At 43.2% G+C, this 17,649-nt stretch overlaps 1 protein-coding gene across 1 annotated transcript in view; it reads right to left on the bottom strand.

The window, feature by feature from the left end:
- Positions 1-15,673, bottom strand: part of CCDC60 (coiled-coil domain containing 60) — an 87,430-nt gene extending 71,757 nt beyond the window's left edge. Inside the window, exons 1-2 of the mRNA XM_041728527.1 lie at positions 15,641-15,673; positions 14,635-14,714 (exon numbers count right to left, since the gene is read on the bottom strand). Coding sequence (XP_041584461.1) covers positions 14,635-14,714; positions 15,641-15,673 — 113 coding nt within the window. The remainder of the gene's footprint in view (positions 1-14,634; positions 14,715-15,640) is intronic.
- Between the last annotated feature and the right edge of the window lie 1,976 nt (positions 15,674-17,649).

A 17,649-nucleotide genomic window follows, 5' to 3' on the forward strand; every position in this document is an offset into this window, starting at 1 on the left:
TGTGCCTCTCAGGAAAGTTATTTCCTTAGCTTGTAATGTGGTCTCTGACCTACCTATGCCAAATGACTACAAGTGGTGTTTAAATCCCCCAAAGGAAGCCACCTCCAGCAACTAATATCAGGTTACACAGTATGTACATGTTGTGCTTTGATTGAATTTCCTGGACTTTGCAAGTTGTATGTGACCTCACTGTTCACACATATGTATACACAAACCCTTGTGCACACACCATCCTGCCCCCCAGAAGTCGCCTCGGACCTTGTAAACATCCTGACATGCAAACATGGTGATGGTGACCTGAACTGGCCATATCATCAGAGGACGTGGACCAAGGAGGCTGCCAACCTCACTGGCTTCTATGTGGTTAAAGGTGCTTTGGCCGAGGGCTACTCTTTAATGAATGTGAGTCAGCATTTGTATGAGAGGACTGCATCTCTTCTGGAAGAAGAAGAAAAACCTGCCAAGTGTCAACAAACAGTTCTACATGCATCCCAATTAGGGTGATTTCTGGAAGGGAGCAGAAGCCCACCACAGCTCGGTTTCTAGGCAACTGCTATAGGAGTTCTGAACCTCACTGGGGACAGAATATGAGCAAGTGTGCGTGTACCAGAGTCTAATGTGCTTCCTCCTGCTCCCCTCAACTCCCCACCTTCCTTCTTGTCTGTTTGCCCCCTCATATTTACAAGCAAATTATGACTTAGAGGGGGAGGGCAGAAGATGCTAAATATCCATGAAGTCCAAAACCCTGGGGAGGACTGAGTCTTGGAAAATCATCCTAATGTTAGCCATTATTTACCAGAGCACTTTCTGTGTGGTGGGCTGGGCCCTCGTGCCTCTCCCGGGGTTAGCTCGTTGAATCCCTCTACTAGCCCCATGAGGCAGGAACTATAATTTCAAAGATGGGGAAAGTGAGGCTGACAGAAATTGAAGCCTAAAAGTCACCCAATGAGAAGGTGGCAGTGTCAGGATTTGCACTCTGGTCTGTCTTAACTGCTGTGCTCCTCAGCACACAGGTGCTGACAAAACAGAAGCTTGATCGGCTTTCAGTTCTGAGATAAACTGGTTGACTATTTTTTTTTAAAGGCATGCAAACTCCACCCTACAATACAATACATATTATTACCTATTGTGCTTAATGACTAAATGGAATGGAAGGATTGTTTTTCATGGACCTGCCAGGGTGGACATAAAAAATTCATTAGCAGGGTGAGAGGCTTTTTTTCTAGAGCGTACCGGCAATCTCCAAAGCACTCTTGGCTTCTAATTGGAGATAGATCACAGACAATGGAATAAGGCACAAGACTACCAGCCTGTGATCTTTGGACCCGTGTTCTCCTGCCTGATTGTTCTTCGAGATGACTTACTGGAGACAGGGAACACTCCTCAGGAATTTGCAATGGCTACTTCACTAAGCATCAGGACAAGGGGAGGGGTCTGAGGCGTTGGTGCCATTGGTGTGTGTGTGCATTGGGGTGGTGGTCAAAGGCTCCCCTTCTGGATTTACAACTTGGGTCTTGCCTGTCACCATAAGAAGCAGCTCCTAGTGGCCCCCTGATCATAGGATGGTTGTCTGCTGCTGCTTGTCCTTGTCATAGTACATTAAGAGGTATCCCAAAAGGTGTGAAACCTCTGCCCAGGACCACAGGCCAGCTGTCTCCCATTCACTCAGGGTCCGCTGAGCCGCATCAGCCTGAAAGCTGTTCCTGTCACTGTTTGGTCCCTGGGGTTAAGCTGTCATCTCTCATCTTCCTCTCATGTTTGAGATGACCTTACATCAAGTCCTAGCCTGGTCCCTGACACAGAGCAGGAACTTAGTAAAAGATGTCTATAGTCACCCAGCCTTCCAGGTCCTGTCCTGACTGTGACCATGTGCATAATATTTTCTCTGCCTGGGATACGTCCCCCTACACCCTCTATATGTTTTACCTGGTCTTTTTCTATTCCCTTTTCCAGGCCAACCACTGCCAGTAAGTACAAAAATCAAAGACCTATGATGGATATTGCAGGTAAAGGTACATGAGCCTGAACACATGCCTTTTGAGGCTGTATGTAGTCTTCCAACCACCAGAGACACTCTTACCAATAATCTGGTCTGTGATTCATTCTCTCTCTCTCTTTCTCCTCCTCCTCCTCGTCCTCCTCCTCCTCCTCCTTCTTCTTCTTCTTCTTCATCTCTTCCTCCATATACACACTTCCTCCCCTAAACCCTGAGAGCTCTTTAAGCTATTATTTTTATCTTTCTATGACTACCAATAAAGGGCTGCTCAATTGTACAACCCAAGGGCGTTATGAACATTGTATTCTACAAATGGCCTTTTGGGGGCACTATTCCCTTGGAGCACAAACTGTGAATGGTGCCCCTGGAATTGTACAAGGGGCAGATGCGCTCTGAACATATACTGTCTCCCTGCAAGTCTTTATGCTTCCCTGAAGCTTTCAGGAAAAGTTCACAGGATCAAAGTGTTGCTTTGCAGCTACTGTGCACTTTGGGCTGTCTCAGGGCAGGGATGGGGATTCAGATTCCTGCTTTAAGTAGTCATTTGGATCTTGTTCTATTGAATAGATTCCTGGAAAAGCTCTTCTGATTTAAAGATTATCTTGCAAGGGGTGCCTGGGTGGCTCGGTTGGTTAAGCATCTGACTCTTGATTTCGGCTCAGGTCAAGATCTCAGGGTCGTGAGATCAAGCTGCTGCATTTAGGCTCCATACTGAACCTGAAGCCTGCTTAATATTCTCTCTCTCTCTCTCTGCCCCTCCCCCGCTTGTGCTCTCTCCCTCTAAAAAAGGGGAGGATTATCTTGTAAAGTAGTATTCTAATTGATTTTTTTTAACTTTGCATCTACCTGCTGCCAGGAAACTCTTGTCTGGAGCTAGTCTGACCAAGAATGATTCCTAAAGCTAAACACACAGTCAGATGTGCTGAAGGGCCAGGCCGTGCATTTTCTTTAAACGGCACCACTGGGACTGACAGGGCAGCCCAAAACATTCAGAAATTCCTGACCCTCAAACTTTGTCTGCTTCAGACACACCCCAAGAGAACTTGCTGAAACATCATTAGACTCTTCTCAGGCTCTTCGATTTGGCTGTCCTGCATTTTTTTCAGCTCAGGGAAGAAAAGTGCTGCTGTGAGCATTCTTGCTGACTTTACTCTTGTTTTTGTGGGAAATTTTGAGGAGATAAAGTCCAGGTAAGTTTCTAAGGGGCCCACCTGATCTGGTGGTATATGACAAGGTGTGGCTGTGGTGGGGTTTGATTTTGGGGAAATGTTTCACTTCACGTCATTGCCCATCTGTTAAAATGATTTATCTAACATATTTGGGCTTCACCAAAAAAAAAAAAAAAAAAAAAAAAAAAGGAAAGAGAAAGAAAGAAAGAAGGAAAGAAAAAGAAATTGTGCTCTCCGTGTAAGTATTTTTTTTTTGCAAGAAAAGGGCCAGAAAATGCCTTTGGTCAGACAGTTGGGCAGCTTCCCTCAGATTGAACAGGGATCATTGAACATCCTGGAGCCCCTAAAGGTAACCTCCCATGTGTAGGTAAACTGATTGGGGGAAGACATCTGTTGAAATCCTATGGGTTTTGAGAGCTATGATGATCAATGAGTTATCAGCAAAGAATGGCCAGTATGGTCTGGGAGATCTTGGAGGACCCATACTCTACAGAGACACCTTGTGGTAGTAAGAAGCAATAGCAGCAGAGACGCAGTGAGCATTAGCTCTCTCCTCCCCTGAGTGTGTGTGCAAGGTAACCAGTAAACCTCTGTTTCTCTCCAAAGGGAGAAGTGAAGCTCCTAGAGTGAGACACTTGACTTCCTGAGACATTTCATGTGATGGTTAACTGGAAGAATAAAAGATGTTTGACTTCAATTTGTAGCCTCTTTTATATTACAAAATACATGGTTCGATGATGTAGTTGTTTATTTTGTTCTCGGTGGTGAGATTGTGGGTATGGAGGAAGGACATAGGTTGATAGGTTGGTTCAGTTGTCATCCATCCTTTTCTCTCTCCACTGATTCAAGCTGCTTACTCCACTTCCAGTAAAAGTAATAGTAATATGAAGATCCCTAATAATGATCCCTAATAATGATCAGTCTCTTTGTCTCTCCAGGTAAAGAGCAAACTATAGCATCTTTAACCTTCTTACAGTTCCATGCTCTCCAGCACCTGGTTTTCCAATCAGACAAGAATGAGACATCTCCAGGTCCCCTCACAGGTGATAAGAAAATCTCACCAGGGTAGCCCCGGTGGCGCAGCAGGTGCTGGCACCGCCTGCAGCCTGGGGTGTGATCCTGGAGGCCGGGGATTGAGTCCCATGTCGGGCTCCCTGCATGGAGCCTGCTTCTCCCTCTCCCTCTGCTTGTGTCTCTGCCTCACTCTCTCTCTCTCTGTGTCTATGAATAAATAAATAAAATCTTAAAAAAAAAAAGAAAATCTCACCTAAACAGGGGACAGAAGAACCCCAGTAGCATGGTCAAACACTTGGGGGAGGTATACACACCAGCCATCAGGAGTATCGGCTCTTCTGGTTGTATTGTGTATTTAGCACTTAAGCAATCCAAGTACATGATATATGCATCTTAACTCATTTTATTTTTATAACTGCCCTGTGAAGAAGTTTTAATTATTATCCTCATTTTACAGATAAGGGCAATGAGACTCTAAGATAGGTCGTTTGCCCACTTTAAACACCTTATTGGGGGCAGAGCCAGGATTCATGCTGGTTCCAAAAGTCATGACACATTATACTATCTGTCAGTACATTATTAGGTCAGGTGAAGTGCAGGTGCCTGGGAAACTGGTTTTAAAGATGTTTCTTGTTCTTAGCCACTTCTGGCATAGAGTCATGAGGAAATTAATACCTGTTGAAACATATTTACAAGCATTAATTTTGGAATAACAGGGTTTAAGTTGCCTGCTATTTTTATTATTGTTATTGCTTTGTGCTCCTGTGGGTTGTGGGTTGCACAAATGACACAGTGTCACTTTCCTCACAGTGGGCTGCCAGATGAGTTTTGGTCCAGCATCCCAAGTGTTGCTCCTGAGCACTTATTCAGGTGTTCTGAGATGAGCTTGGCAAACCTGTGAGGTTTCTGGCTTTTTAATGCAATTTTGTTTCCTTTTACTCATAAGTGAAATCAAGACTGCAAAATGTCAGTTAACACTATAGAAAAGCCCCAGGCAGAGAGAGATGTGGTCAAAGGCTATAGTCTGTTCAGAAAAATGGGAGTTTTCATTTGCATTGCAGAAGGTGAATGGGATGTAGCCACTGGCAGTAGGCACATCTGGGTGCAAACAGTCTGGCTCATCCGGTGACAACAGTCACTTCTGGAGCCGCTGGGGGATTACAGGAAGCGCTAAGTAGGACAAATATTTTACGTGAAGAATCCTGGGGATGGTAAATGATCTCACTGATGCAGGCTGGCTCTGCCTGTGGCTCAGCTGGACGTTGCCAGTAAATTTAGGGAGGGGGGGTTATTTCATGAATACTTTACGTTTTCATTTTGCTTTCCATAAGCTGCTTTTATTTGCTGCTGAAGATGATGCTAAAGGGAAAACGGGCAAAGTCATGTCTGAAGTATTTTCAGCCTCTTACCCTGTATTTCTTGCTTTTCTCTCTCTTAAGAGAGAAGAATATTTTGTTTTCAAACATTTTCAAGTTAGCTACTTTTTAGCAACTGAAACACAGTGTAAGTCTAGAGGACTTCAGTGAAGGGTTTGGAACCTTAAAGCTGGCACACTTTAGGAATTTATCCTAAGGAACTAAAGTAATAATGATCCAACTCTGAAGATGCCCATCCTTGTTTATGTAATGGGATGAAATTGAAAATAACCAAGAAGTCCAGTGATAGGAAATGGGTTATATATATTATGCTACATTCTTACAATGGAATATTACACAGCTATTAAGATGGTTGCTATGCTTGAGTGGATATTTGATATTGAAGAATTATTGCTATTTTTAAGATGTGGTAATGTCATTGTGGTTGTGGTTTAAAAAAAGAGTCCTTCTCTAGATAATCATTTAAATATTTACAGATAAAATAATAAATGCTTCAAAATAATGAAGGAAGGTGATGTGTAAATGAAAAAAAATGGCTATGAGTTGACAATCATTGATCTTAGCAATGGGTCTATAGAGGGTAATTATATTATTCTGTCTGTCTTAATGGCTATTTGAACATTTTCTTACTAAGTTTAAAAAATGAAGTTATAGATGGGCATGTATTGACTTGGAAGATGTTCATAATCTATTGGTAAGTAAAAAAATCAGGTTACCAAACAGTTTATGCACTTATAAAAATTACATGTCCATATAGAAAAATATTGGAAGGTGATATGCCAAAATATGAATAATCATTCTTCTGTGATGTAATTGTGTGTGATTCTACTATGTATTTATATCTATTGATCTGTATTTTCTAGTTTTTTAAGATTGTTTTATTTGTGTATTTTTTAAAGTTCTTTAAAATATAGGGCTTGGGATACAGGAAGTGTCTACTAAAGCTGACCATATGCAAATTCAAAGAGCCCACAATTCCGCTTTTAGGTATATTCTCAACAGAAATACATATGTTCAGTGAAACTCATGTGTAAGAGTGTTTGTTCTGTGGCGGCTCTGTTCATAATACCTTCAAAATGAAGACAGTCCAAATGTCCATCAATACTGAAATAGATATGTCATGCTATCTTTTCAGAATGGAAACTAGGTAGACATTGAGAGAGAGAGAGAGCAGACTCCATCCAGCTGAGACAGTGTGGATAAACCTCAGAAACATAGTGAGTGGAAACAACCAGGTACTATAAGAATGCCAACTATACAATTTCATTTATGTAAAGTTCAAAACAGGATAACCTGATCTCAGTCTTAGAAGCCAAGATAGCTTTTTTTGGGGGGGGGATAGGGTGGTGACTAGGGGTTGTGGCATGAGGAGGCTTTCTGGGGCACTTTGGTAATGTTGCTTTTCTTGATGTAGGTGTGGGTTACCTGGGCGTGTTCGCTTTGTGAAAAAGTATTGAGCTGTTTGCTTAATGATTTGTGTGCTTTCCTGCATTATATTATATTTCAATAAAAACTTCCAAAAAAGTTACAGGGCTTAATGCATGCAATATCTGCTCTAAGTGGTGGATTAGTGCTTTATTGTGTAGCCTGTGGTTACATCCATTAGAGTAATGGCTTGTTCAACAATCCCCATAGGAAGAGATTTAAAATTAATATGGAAATCCAGTACTAACCGCTGATTTGCAGTCTCCACTTATGAACTATCCATCTTGATTCCCCCCGCCCAATCATATTTGCTCCAGCTCTCCCTAAAACATGACCCTCCAAGGTTCAGAACCTGGGATTACGTGTGACATTCTGCGCATCTCATGCCAAGGTCTGCCTGGAGCCCCCTGAACTGGGGACAGGAAGGAATCCATGAGCTCACGATCATATTGTAAAATAGCTACAGTTAGTCACACAGGGTACATGGATGAGGTAAGATACACAGCTACGATTTATCAAGCACTTACCTACCATAGGTCAGGCACTGTTCTAAGTGCTTCACATATATTAACTCTTTTAATACTCGCAAGAGCCCTGTGAGAGGGAGAAAGTATTTATGCAATCTCCATGCTGGGGCTCAGAAAAATTAGGCAGTTTGTTCATCACTAACATGGCTTATAAGTGGTGACTAAATTCCCTGGTCTTGTCTGTTCTCAGAGCATTAGAAGAGCTAAGGGAAGGAACCGAAGCAGAAAAGGTTTTGTCTCCTTTTGTCCTCACTAAAGAAATCCCTGGAAGGGAGCACTGATTCCATCCTACAACTGAGAAGCTGAGGTTCAGGAAGGTAAAATGACCAGAGTAGGGTCACTCCACTGGTAAGGACAGGGCTCGGACTGTTTGTCTCCAACACTGATGCTTTTTTTGTATTACGATGATCTCACAAAACTAGCTGAAAAATCAAGACTACCTTTTATTTGTTGATAATTACTCACCCATATATTCCTCACCCACATCTGTTCTCACAAATACCAGCAACAGTGGGAAGATCTTGTTTTCCCTGTATCCCATACCATAGATAAAGAAACTGAGGTCTAGAGAAATGAATTGATTTGTTCATGGCCACTTAGATAATAATTGGTAGAGCTGGGATTTGAATCCACCGCTGACTCCAATTGTTCTGATTGTATTATGTAAGCCCTCCAAGCCTTAACTATAAAACTGAGTACCTTGCCTGTGATCTAGGAGAGAATTTCAGAAAACAAGGTTTTGTGCAGACCCTTATGTAATCAAGGGTTCAAGGGTTCAAGATATTTTGGTACTTAAATTTGACAACATGGTCTTTTGGTTGAGTTCTTTTTTTTGTGGGATCCTCTGAGATAGCCCTAGCCACAAGGAAAGGAATTAAAAAGATATTTACCCTCAGTGGAGAGCGGCACAAGAAAAGCAGAGAAGAAAACTTGCCCTAGAACTATGGTTAACTAGAGGTGTCAAAGACACACGAAGACATCAGTAAGAGAGAAAAAAAATGGGGAGGGCCTCTGGGTCACATTCAAGATGATAAAAATGCAATTAACTTGAGTCAGGTTCCTTCAGCCCACAGCAGTGACCTACCCGTTGGGCATGCGGCTGTGTTTATCAGTTCTGGGCTGAGGACCCAGGGCCAGGTGCTTGCCTTTATGGAACATGTCAGGGACTCATTAATGTCCACTCGCTGGCTGCAGGGCGTGGGGATGATGTGACATGGCGGAGGAGGAGGGATGGTGCTAGGGTCTTCTTTGAATGATTCATGAGGTGCAATTCAGAAGCCTTAACTTTGCCTACATCCAAGGCATTGACTGGCATATAAATCCATGATCTTGAACAGTTCTGGGGCTTTGAGGCAAGTCTCAAGTCAGGAGTTGGGGGGGGGCAGGTAAGGGTTTCAAAGGGGGAAGAATCAGGCTTGAACTTCTAAATGAAGAAGTTCTGAGTTCCAGGCTATGAATGCAGAGGTCCTGGGTATTGAATGGTGAGATGCAAAAGTTACTGAGAGCTGTCAGTGAATGTCTGAGGTCAACTATAATTTTTCCAACTATTTAGGTCCACTGATTAAAAATCAGCCTCATTCATAAAGGGATTTGGGTGAGGTCTGTTTCTTCTACTGGTCTTTTATGTGCCAATCCTCAAATCGAGTTAACAAGGTGTCATTATAGACCTAAAGTCTCCTTAGAGTCTTTTAGTTTAGAGATGACAACTAAATTATGCCCTGGGTAACAACTCTAGTCCATAGTGGTGCCTATCTGGAGTGCTGGGTTGAGAGGATTCTTGAATCCAAATCTGGGCTCATGTGGAAAGAGTGCTGTGGTCCACTAGTGATGTCTGCCTTGGGCACAGGATAGAGAAGTGGGGGAACGTGAGCCACATATCTATCATCCTGGATCTAACTTAATTAAATTATTAGTCTAATCTCTTCTTGTTTCAAAAAAAAAAAGTTGGGAGAAACTCACTCTACCTATCAGCTCAGACACAAACCATATCTCAGAGCGAATGTCCCTTATTAAACATTGTCAAATCATAAATAATTAATTCATCCCATCAACAAACACTTACTTGTGGACCACGACAGTGGACGTGATATAGTCTAGGCTATGATAGATCTTACTTCCTGGTGAGGAAGGCAGAGATGAAAACAAGTTATTGTAGCACATGGGCTCTGCTTTTCCCCTATCCCTCATATCCAATCCATTAATTAGCCAGTCCCTTGGCTCCAAATAAATACTGAATCCGTCTACTTGTCTCCAGTTCACTGCTATTTGCCTGCCAGGCCATTGTCAACTCTTACAACCTTTCGACTGGGCTCTACACAGCAGAATGGAATGTTCTCTTAAAAATCAGATCATAGCCTTCTCTTGTTCAGAGCCCTCCAATGGATTCTCATTACATTTTAGGCTAAGACCCAAATGCTCACCATGACCTACGAGGCCCAAGGCCCATCTCTCTAATTTCATTTCCTGGTTCTCTCACTCTCTCTCACTCAGCTCCAGCCACACTGGACTTCTCTCTGCTTCTCTAACACTTCCAGCTTGTTCCATCTTTGTCACTCATCCCCCTTTATTGTCCTCTGGAGTTTACCTGTCGTCCTCTACCTCGCTTCCTCCTGTATCTTTATGTGAATGGTTCTTTCTCACCATTAAGATGCCAGGCCCTGGGCCCCCTTTACAGAACAGCCTCCTCTGATCACTCTAGCTCAAGTAGCAGCTTTCTCCCATAGCCATGCTGTATGCATCACCTTGTTTTATATTCTCATAGTATTGAGCCCAACTGCCCCTCCCATCCTGTTTAAGCACTTGCTAACTTGTTTGTTGTCTTTGCCCCATTTTAATGCACATTATTGCTTTTTATTCACTGAGGACAGGAATTTTGGCGGTTTTGTTCACTGCCATGTCTTCAAAATATGCAATGATGCCTGGTGTATACCTGGCGGTACTTGATGTTCAATATTTGTTGAAGAAAATGAATGAACACAGAAAACTAAAATGCCTAATCTCATACAAAAAACCAGCTTCTTCCTTTGCCAAAATTCCACTTTTGTTATTTCTAACTGCCTTGAGTCAGCTGTCTACCAAATGCAGCTAGGAAGCAAAATCTCAGACTTCGGGAACACTTTTGTAATCTGTACCCTGCTGGGGTCTGCTGGGGAGTATGGGGAGGTGGGTAACTCATCAGTGTTTATTTGCGATTTTGCCTAAATAAACTTCGGGCAAATCATGAATTCAGGTCAACATTGCAGTTGTCTTAGCTTTAGAGATGTTTGTTTTACTTAAAACACTTGCAATAAAAAGCACCAGCCGCTTTGGAGGACGATATGTCATTGGCTGCACGAGTCATCCCAGAACTGGGCACATGCAGATGCCCTAATTGTCAACTTCCAATAGAAGAAATTCGACAAGTAAGCGCAGAGCCTGCTGCCTAGTTCCACCAAACATCTGGTGGAGCAGGCGAAGAGGAAAGCAGTTAGATTTTTATTCTTTTTAGCATCATGTTAAACTGGCCATGAAACTGGGGATGGTGCAATTGAATTATAAGAGGGCTGAAGTATTAAATAAAAATCTAAGAGGTAGTCAAGGTGTTTGGTTCGTGTTAGGCTGAAGTCTAATAGGAGGTGAAGCGGGTTTGAAACACAGTAAGTGGAAAAGACAACATCTTCTTTGCTAATAATTCGCTTCATTTAGTCTTGGGAGAGGGGCACATGGGGTTTGCATCCCTCGGAGATGTGATTTCCCCTGCAAAGCAGGGTGTTTCCTTCTGGAGGGGACGCGCTGTTCCCTTAAATGTCAGTGGGATCCAGGAGTGTGGCCAGGTGGAACATTTTATTGTTGTTTCTTGTTTTCTTGCTTGCGGCTTTTCTGCTGGCCTTTTCCACATTCTCTTTCATGTCCAGTATTTGGACAGGCTAAGCCTGTCCAATGAGGATGTTCAATTCTAGTGAGTTTCAGAGCCATGGTAAATGCATCTGGCAGGAGTGACAGTCTCAGCTTGCCAACTCAAGGGTGGCAGAAAAGCCACTGTCTTTATCACCTTTTGACTAAAGCCCTATATTCTGCTGGATTAGTCGTAAGTTCAGCCTTAGTCATTTGGGGGGGGGGGGGCATGTCCTCAGGGATGTGCCTGGGAACGCTTAACAACTGTCTCTCCGGGGGTACAAATAAGCCCTGATTTGTGGCATTTGTGGATTTCTGTGACATAAATATTTCCACTGTGGCTGATTTCGAGCTACCAATGTGATGTCAGTAAACATGGAGCCGAGAAGACATTTGCACCAGCCCCTGTTATACAGCGTTCCCACCACAGATGCCATAACCAGAAATATCATCAAGAGCACAGATAACAGTAAAATGTATAAAATCATTAGGAAGTGATGGATTTTGAGTCTTTATTACCTTCATTTTAATATGATGTATTTATTTATTTATTTATTTATTTATTTATTTATTTTTTAAATTCTTATTTATTTATGATAGTCAGAGAGAGAAAGAAGCAGAGACATAGGCAGAGGGAGAAGCAGGCTCCATGCACCGGGAGCCCGACGTGGGATTCGATCCCGGGTCTCCAGGATCGCGCCCTGGGCCAAAGGCAGGCGCCAAACCGCTGTGCCACCCAGGGATCCCTAATATGATGTATTTAATTATAAGTTTATATAATTTTATTTTTAACCATAGCTGTGTTTAATAATTGGCTTGCAAATTTCCTGAAAACTTAGTGCTCCATTTTCATTACAAGCTGGCTCAGCACTGCTCGTTGCCCTTCTTGGGCTGGATGGAGTCTACATAGATCAAGCCATCTGTTGGTATCTTTAGTTATCAACTATTTGTCTACAGGATACAGATTATTGTGTAAACTCTCATTTTTCAGGCTCTAGTGATTCTGGTTATTTGCACCTGGAGCTTTGGGTCAGACTCATCTACTTTAAGGTTGATAGTATTCAGCTGGTAAGAACCAACTTGGTCTAATGGTTGTATGGCCAGTGTCTGTTCTGATTGATTGATACCCATGACATATGGTTGCTCTGTGTTTTGAACCTCACCTCTGATCCAAGTTCCAAGCTGCACTATTCCTTCTGAAGCCTCGAATATCCTCCAGTCATGACCACGGATCAGAAGACAGATCCCCTGTTGAGGTGCTCATTCTCTGCTGTGCAATCCTCTTTCTCTGCTGCCTGTCCCTGATGCTGCCCCCATTCCGGTAACTCTTGACTTCCTGACGCTACCTCTCACCATTCCCAGAGGCCCCAAAGTTCCCAAGGCATCAGCCTCAAAAGCCCTCTAGCCTGCATTCAAACACTGTAAGGCCAATATGTCCACAACTAACAGAGGAGTCCTTGTGGATCTTAGCCCTCAATTCCCAGACCCAAGTTCACATGTCATCCTTGAGCTCAGCTCCATGGGAGAGTCTGAGACTGAGGTCCATCAGCTCTCTAGCTGGGGATATTCTCTGCAGGATTATCTCAAGATTGACTCTTAAATTAGTCTGCTTGGGCTGCCATCACAGAATACCATAGACTGAATGGCTTAAGCAACAGACATTTATTTTCTCTGTTTTGGAGAAGCTCAAGATCAAGGGTATCAGTAGGATTGGTTTCTCCTGACAGTTCCCTTGTTGGCTTGCAGACAGTAGCTTCCTGATGTGTCTTCTCTTCTGATAAGGACACCAGTACTGATGAATCAGGGGCCCATCTCTGGGACCCCACGTAACCTTAATTACCTCTTTAGTGGTCATATCTCCAAATATAGCCATTAGAGGTTAGGGCTGCGACATATGAATTGTGGGGGGCGAAGTGGGGGAGACACAATTCAGTCCATAACAACCACTGAGCAGTTGAAAAGTGATTGGTCCAAACTGACATGTGCCCTAAGTGTAAATTCATCGCTCCTCATTTTGTATCATTTTGTCACTTTTCATTGTGTATGAAGAATGAAATATAGTATTCCACTGATATTTTTTATATTGACGACATGATGAATGATAACACTTTGGATATATTAGGTTAAGTAGAATTTCTTTCACCTGTTTCTTTTTGCTTTTTAAAAGCAGCATGGGTATTCAAAAATGTAAAATTACATGCATGGCTTGTATTACGTTTCTGCTGCACCATGGGTGTCAGTACTTGCCTTAGTCCCTTCATGCCATTCCTCCTCCCCACCTTCCAGGCCCACACCTTCCAGCCTCCTCTTGGGCTCAGCTATCCCATCCCATCAGCTGTGCTGCTGGATGGAGAAGGGGTGGAGGTGCAGGTGGGCAGTGGAGACAGAGGGGCTTCCAGAAGAGGGACAGGAAGGAAGGAAACGTGTTGCCTTGACCCTCTGTGGTCTGGCTCAGAGTCGGAGACATATGAAATAAACAGGCCTTCCACAATGCCTGTATGACCCTGTCTTTGCACATCCTTATGTGTTTCATGCTCAGAGAGTCTCCATCCTTTACTCTGCCTTGACTTGCTTTGCCAAGAGTCCCATTTATGATCCCACCTTGGAACCATTCCAGATCCTAGGACAGAGTCAAGGGGTGAGAGGGAGAAAAAGCTCAGCTCACCACCCAGAGATGACTAAGATGTGATTCTGGACCTCAGTTTGCCCATACCATCATACAGGAAGGAGTTGGGGGGGAGGGGAGGATACAGACGGCGTTGTGTTTAAGGCCTTGCAAGGCGCACTTTGCATGCATTATTTCATCCAGTCCTTCTAGCAACTGCATATTATATTCATTTTACAGGTGAGAACACAGAGACTCAGGGAGGCTAAATAAGTTCTCCAGTGTTACCAGCTGGCAGGTGGCAGGGCCAGTATTTGAGACTGAGTCTATCTGACTCTGGGCTACCATACTGTGCACCTGGAGTCAAAAGGAGAGATTTTTCTGGAGTACATGGGAACTCTCTTGAGTTGGATTCAGGTCCAGGAAGGGAAGCAAAAGTAATTCTAGGCAAGAACTGGCATGAGCAAGGGTGGAGAGGTAAGTCCAGTGCAGGTACTCCCTGAAAAGTCCAACCAAGGGCTACCTTCCTGTAAGTCTTCTGCTTAATGTTTAGGGTTGGGGGACTTGGCAAGAACTTGTAGGTACTGCCCCACAGCCTGCTCATCCCTATCAGGTTGTCTATGGTTTATTCCTTGCTGGGCTCACTCACCGGCTTCGTGTAAGGTCTTTTTTGAGGTTTATTATTTCCTTGTCCATATACTTGATGCTCCTCATTGGCTTGTCTGGCACCTGATGAGAAGGCAAGAAGTGAAAAGATAAAAGTGTTAGAACAACCGTTACAAATGGAGCCAGACTACAGGAAGCTCATGCATTCATCTGAGATCTTCGACCAGGTTGGAGGGGTCCTGGATGATGCAACAACCTTCTCTACACCAAAGAGGGATCATATATACAGTGGAAATAGCAAAGGCTTTGGAGACGGGCAGACCTAAGCTCTGACCACGGTTCTGTCTGGTAGCTGGATGTGTGATCTCAGACAAATTACTTAACCTCTCTGAGCGTCAGTTTTTTTCTGCAGAGTGGAAGAATAATTCTTATCTTGTTGTGACAGTTAAAGTCATTGCCAAATTCCTGACTCATAGCAAGCGTTTGATAAATGGAGGCTCTTATTAGCATCATACTCAAAGTAAAGCAAAGAATTAAAGGTTAATAATCATTGTTGGTGGCATAGGTAGCTGATTTGGAGAGCTAAATCCTGTCAATGTAAAGATGCCAGGGTCCTTTTTTTCCCCTCACTGTCCCCATAGCAGGGTTTTATGAGTGATTTATCCAGGTGGTTGTTCATGTTTTTTTCCTTCTCTTTCCAGTATTCATTTGTTTTGCTGGGCCATAAGGGAAACCTCCCAAGACTTAAATTCATTCCTCAGAGGTTGATACCAGGTCAATGTAAAGAAGAGAGTTAAATTAACTGTATTCTAATGTAAAAGTCACTTTTCTCGGCCCCAGTTTAGTGAAACAATAATAAGACCATTATCTGGATTACCCTGTCTTGAAATGAATTCCTGCAGTACCATTTTTTTTTTAATCAGAGGAAATCTCAAGAAATTATGGGAAAATGGGTGCTTTCAGATGAAGCCGGTAGGAGAATACATTGCAGTGACTTTTCTGAAGGGCAATTCGTCAATGCATACTAAATGCTGCAAAAGTGCACTTGCCTCCAGATCTAATGATTCTTCTGCTTCAGGCATCCTATGGGAATATCCCTGCATGGGCACAGAGATCCATCAACAAAATTGTTCACTGGGATGCTGCTTGTGAGAGCAAACTCTTGGAAACCACCTATACATCTTCACAGTGGAAGACAGGTTAAATAATTATGGTGCATCTAAACAATGGAATAGTATGCAGCAATTAAATGTGGTGACAATGTGATGATGGAAGTGTATTTATTGACACACAGAGATACCTGAGTTCTTTGAGTGAGAAGACATGTTACAATATGAAACGCACAATTCTGCTTTTGTTTTTTCGGAAATGATCCATGCTTATGTACACAAAGATACGAAAGATACACAAAGCCATACCCCCTCAAGTGCAGAGATTCTCTCTGGGGGTGGGATACGGCAAGTTTTACTTGACTTGTCTTTAGCGTATGTGAAATTCCTGTTGCTCTGCAATAAATATGACTCAGGTCTGTGATAAACAAGGAGAAAAGATTACAAAAAACAATAAGTGACCAAGTGAAGTTTGGCAAAGGCCGATTGGTAGTACTGTGTTGAGAGTGTTTTCCCAAAGGCAGAGTGAGGATGGGTGGTGTGCTTACTGACAGAAGTCACAATATGGATGTGTCAGAGGGGAGGCGTGCTGTTTCTCCAGCAGCTCTCATCACCCACTTGCTCTGAAAATGAAATTGTGCGGTGATTCCCTCTGCTCTGGGCCTTTTATGTGGAACGTGGAAGGTAAGGAGTGTGGCTGCATCAAAGGTGAATGCTGTTTGTGGCTGTATGGTGGGAGTGGACAGTGGGGTCTGGAGCCAGGGAAAGGGACTGTCACTGGTCTGCCTAATTCCCAACCTTTTTTCTCCTGGGTCACCCAGTACATGTCCTGTGCAAGGCAGCTCCCATGAAGAATGGAGAGTCTCAGGGCACTTAGGGGGCTTAGTCAGTTAAGCATCTAGCTCTTGATTTTGGCTCAGGTCATGATCTCGGTTATGAAATTGAGCCCCATGTCAGGCTCTGTGCTCAGCATGGAATCTGCTTGAGATTCTATCTCTCCCTCTCCCTCTGCCTCTTCTGCCCATCACTTGTGCATGCTCTCTCTAAATAAATAAATAAAATCTTAAAAAAAAAAAAGAGTGGAAAAAAAGGAGTGGAGAGTCTCTGGCAATCCCCCAGAGTACTTGGCACTAAAGTTCCTCTCATCCACTAAGTAAAATATATAGGGTACAGAAAAGCATCTGGGATAGCTTTGAATAAACTCAACTAGATATGAAACAGTGAAGTCATGTATAAACTTTATCTCTGTAGTTATTGTTAGCAATGAATTATAGTTAATACATCTTAATATACCTGGGTATTTTAACCCTTGGCTGAAAATTCATGGCAAACCTGTTAGTTTTCATCTTGAAGGATGGATGAAGTGGGAGAGGAGACAGATCTCCAAAGAGGTATGTAAAGATCTCCTGAGTACTTTCTAAAACTTCTACATAATGGACATTTGCTTTCTTCACACCTGAGCATTGCTTCACCCGCCCTCTTGATACAAGTTCCCTCATTAGACCATTTGCCCCTCCCCCGTGGGGCACTTGCACCCTGCGAAATAGTCAGTGGTCCTGAATGGCTGAAGCCAAACCGCACAGCCCATCCTCCATCACAGTGACTGGTTCAGAAATGGGTCATGTGATATAGTTTGGGCAAATGATATGCAAGCAGACATTTGCCAGGGGCTTCTAGAAAGCATGATTCCTAGATCTTCTGAGGAACTACAGGCAGAGAAGTTCTCTTTCCTCACTGACTATAATTGGAGAAGCAGATATGTCTGGGAGTTAGTTGCTGGCAGCCACGTTGTGCCCATGGGGGCACAAGCCTCCAGTTGAAGAAGATGCGGGGGAAGGTAGGGGGGAAGAGTCAAAGAAAAAGTTGTTCCATGGTGCCTCGTTAAACTGAATCAAGTGCCACTAGACTTTTCATGAACATCTCCTTTATTATTTAAACCACCTTGAATT

Source organism: Vulpes lagopus, chromosome 14, assembly GCF_018345385.1.
Source record: "Vulpes lagopus strain Blue_001 chromosome 14, ASM1834538v1, whole genome shotgun sequence".
Taxonomy (NCBI): domain Eukaryota; kingdom Metazoa; phylum Chordata; class Mammalia; order Carnivora; family Canidae; genus Vulpes; species Vulpes lagopus.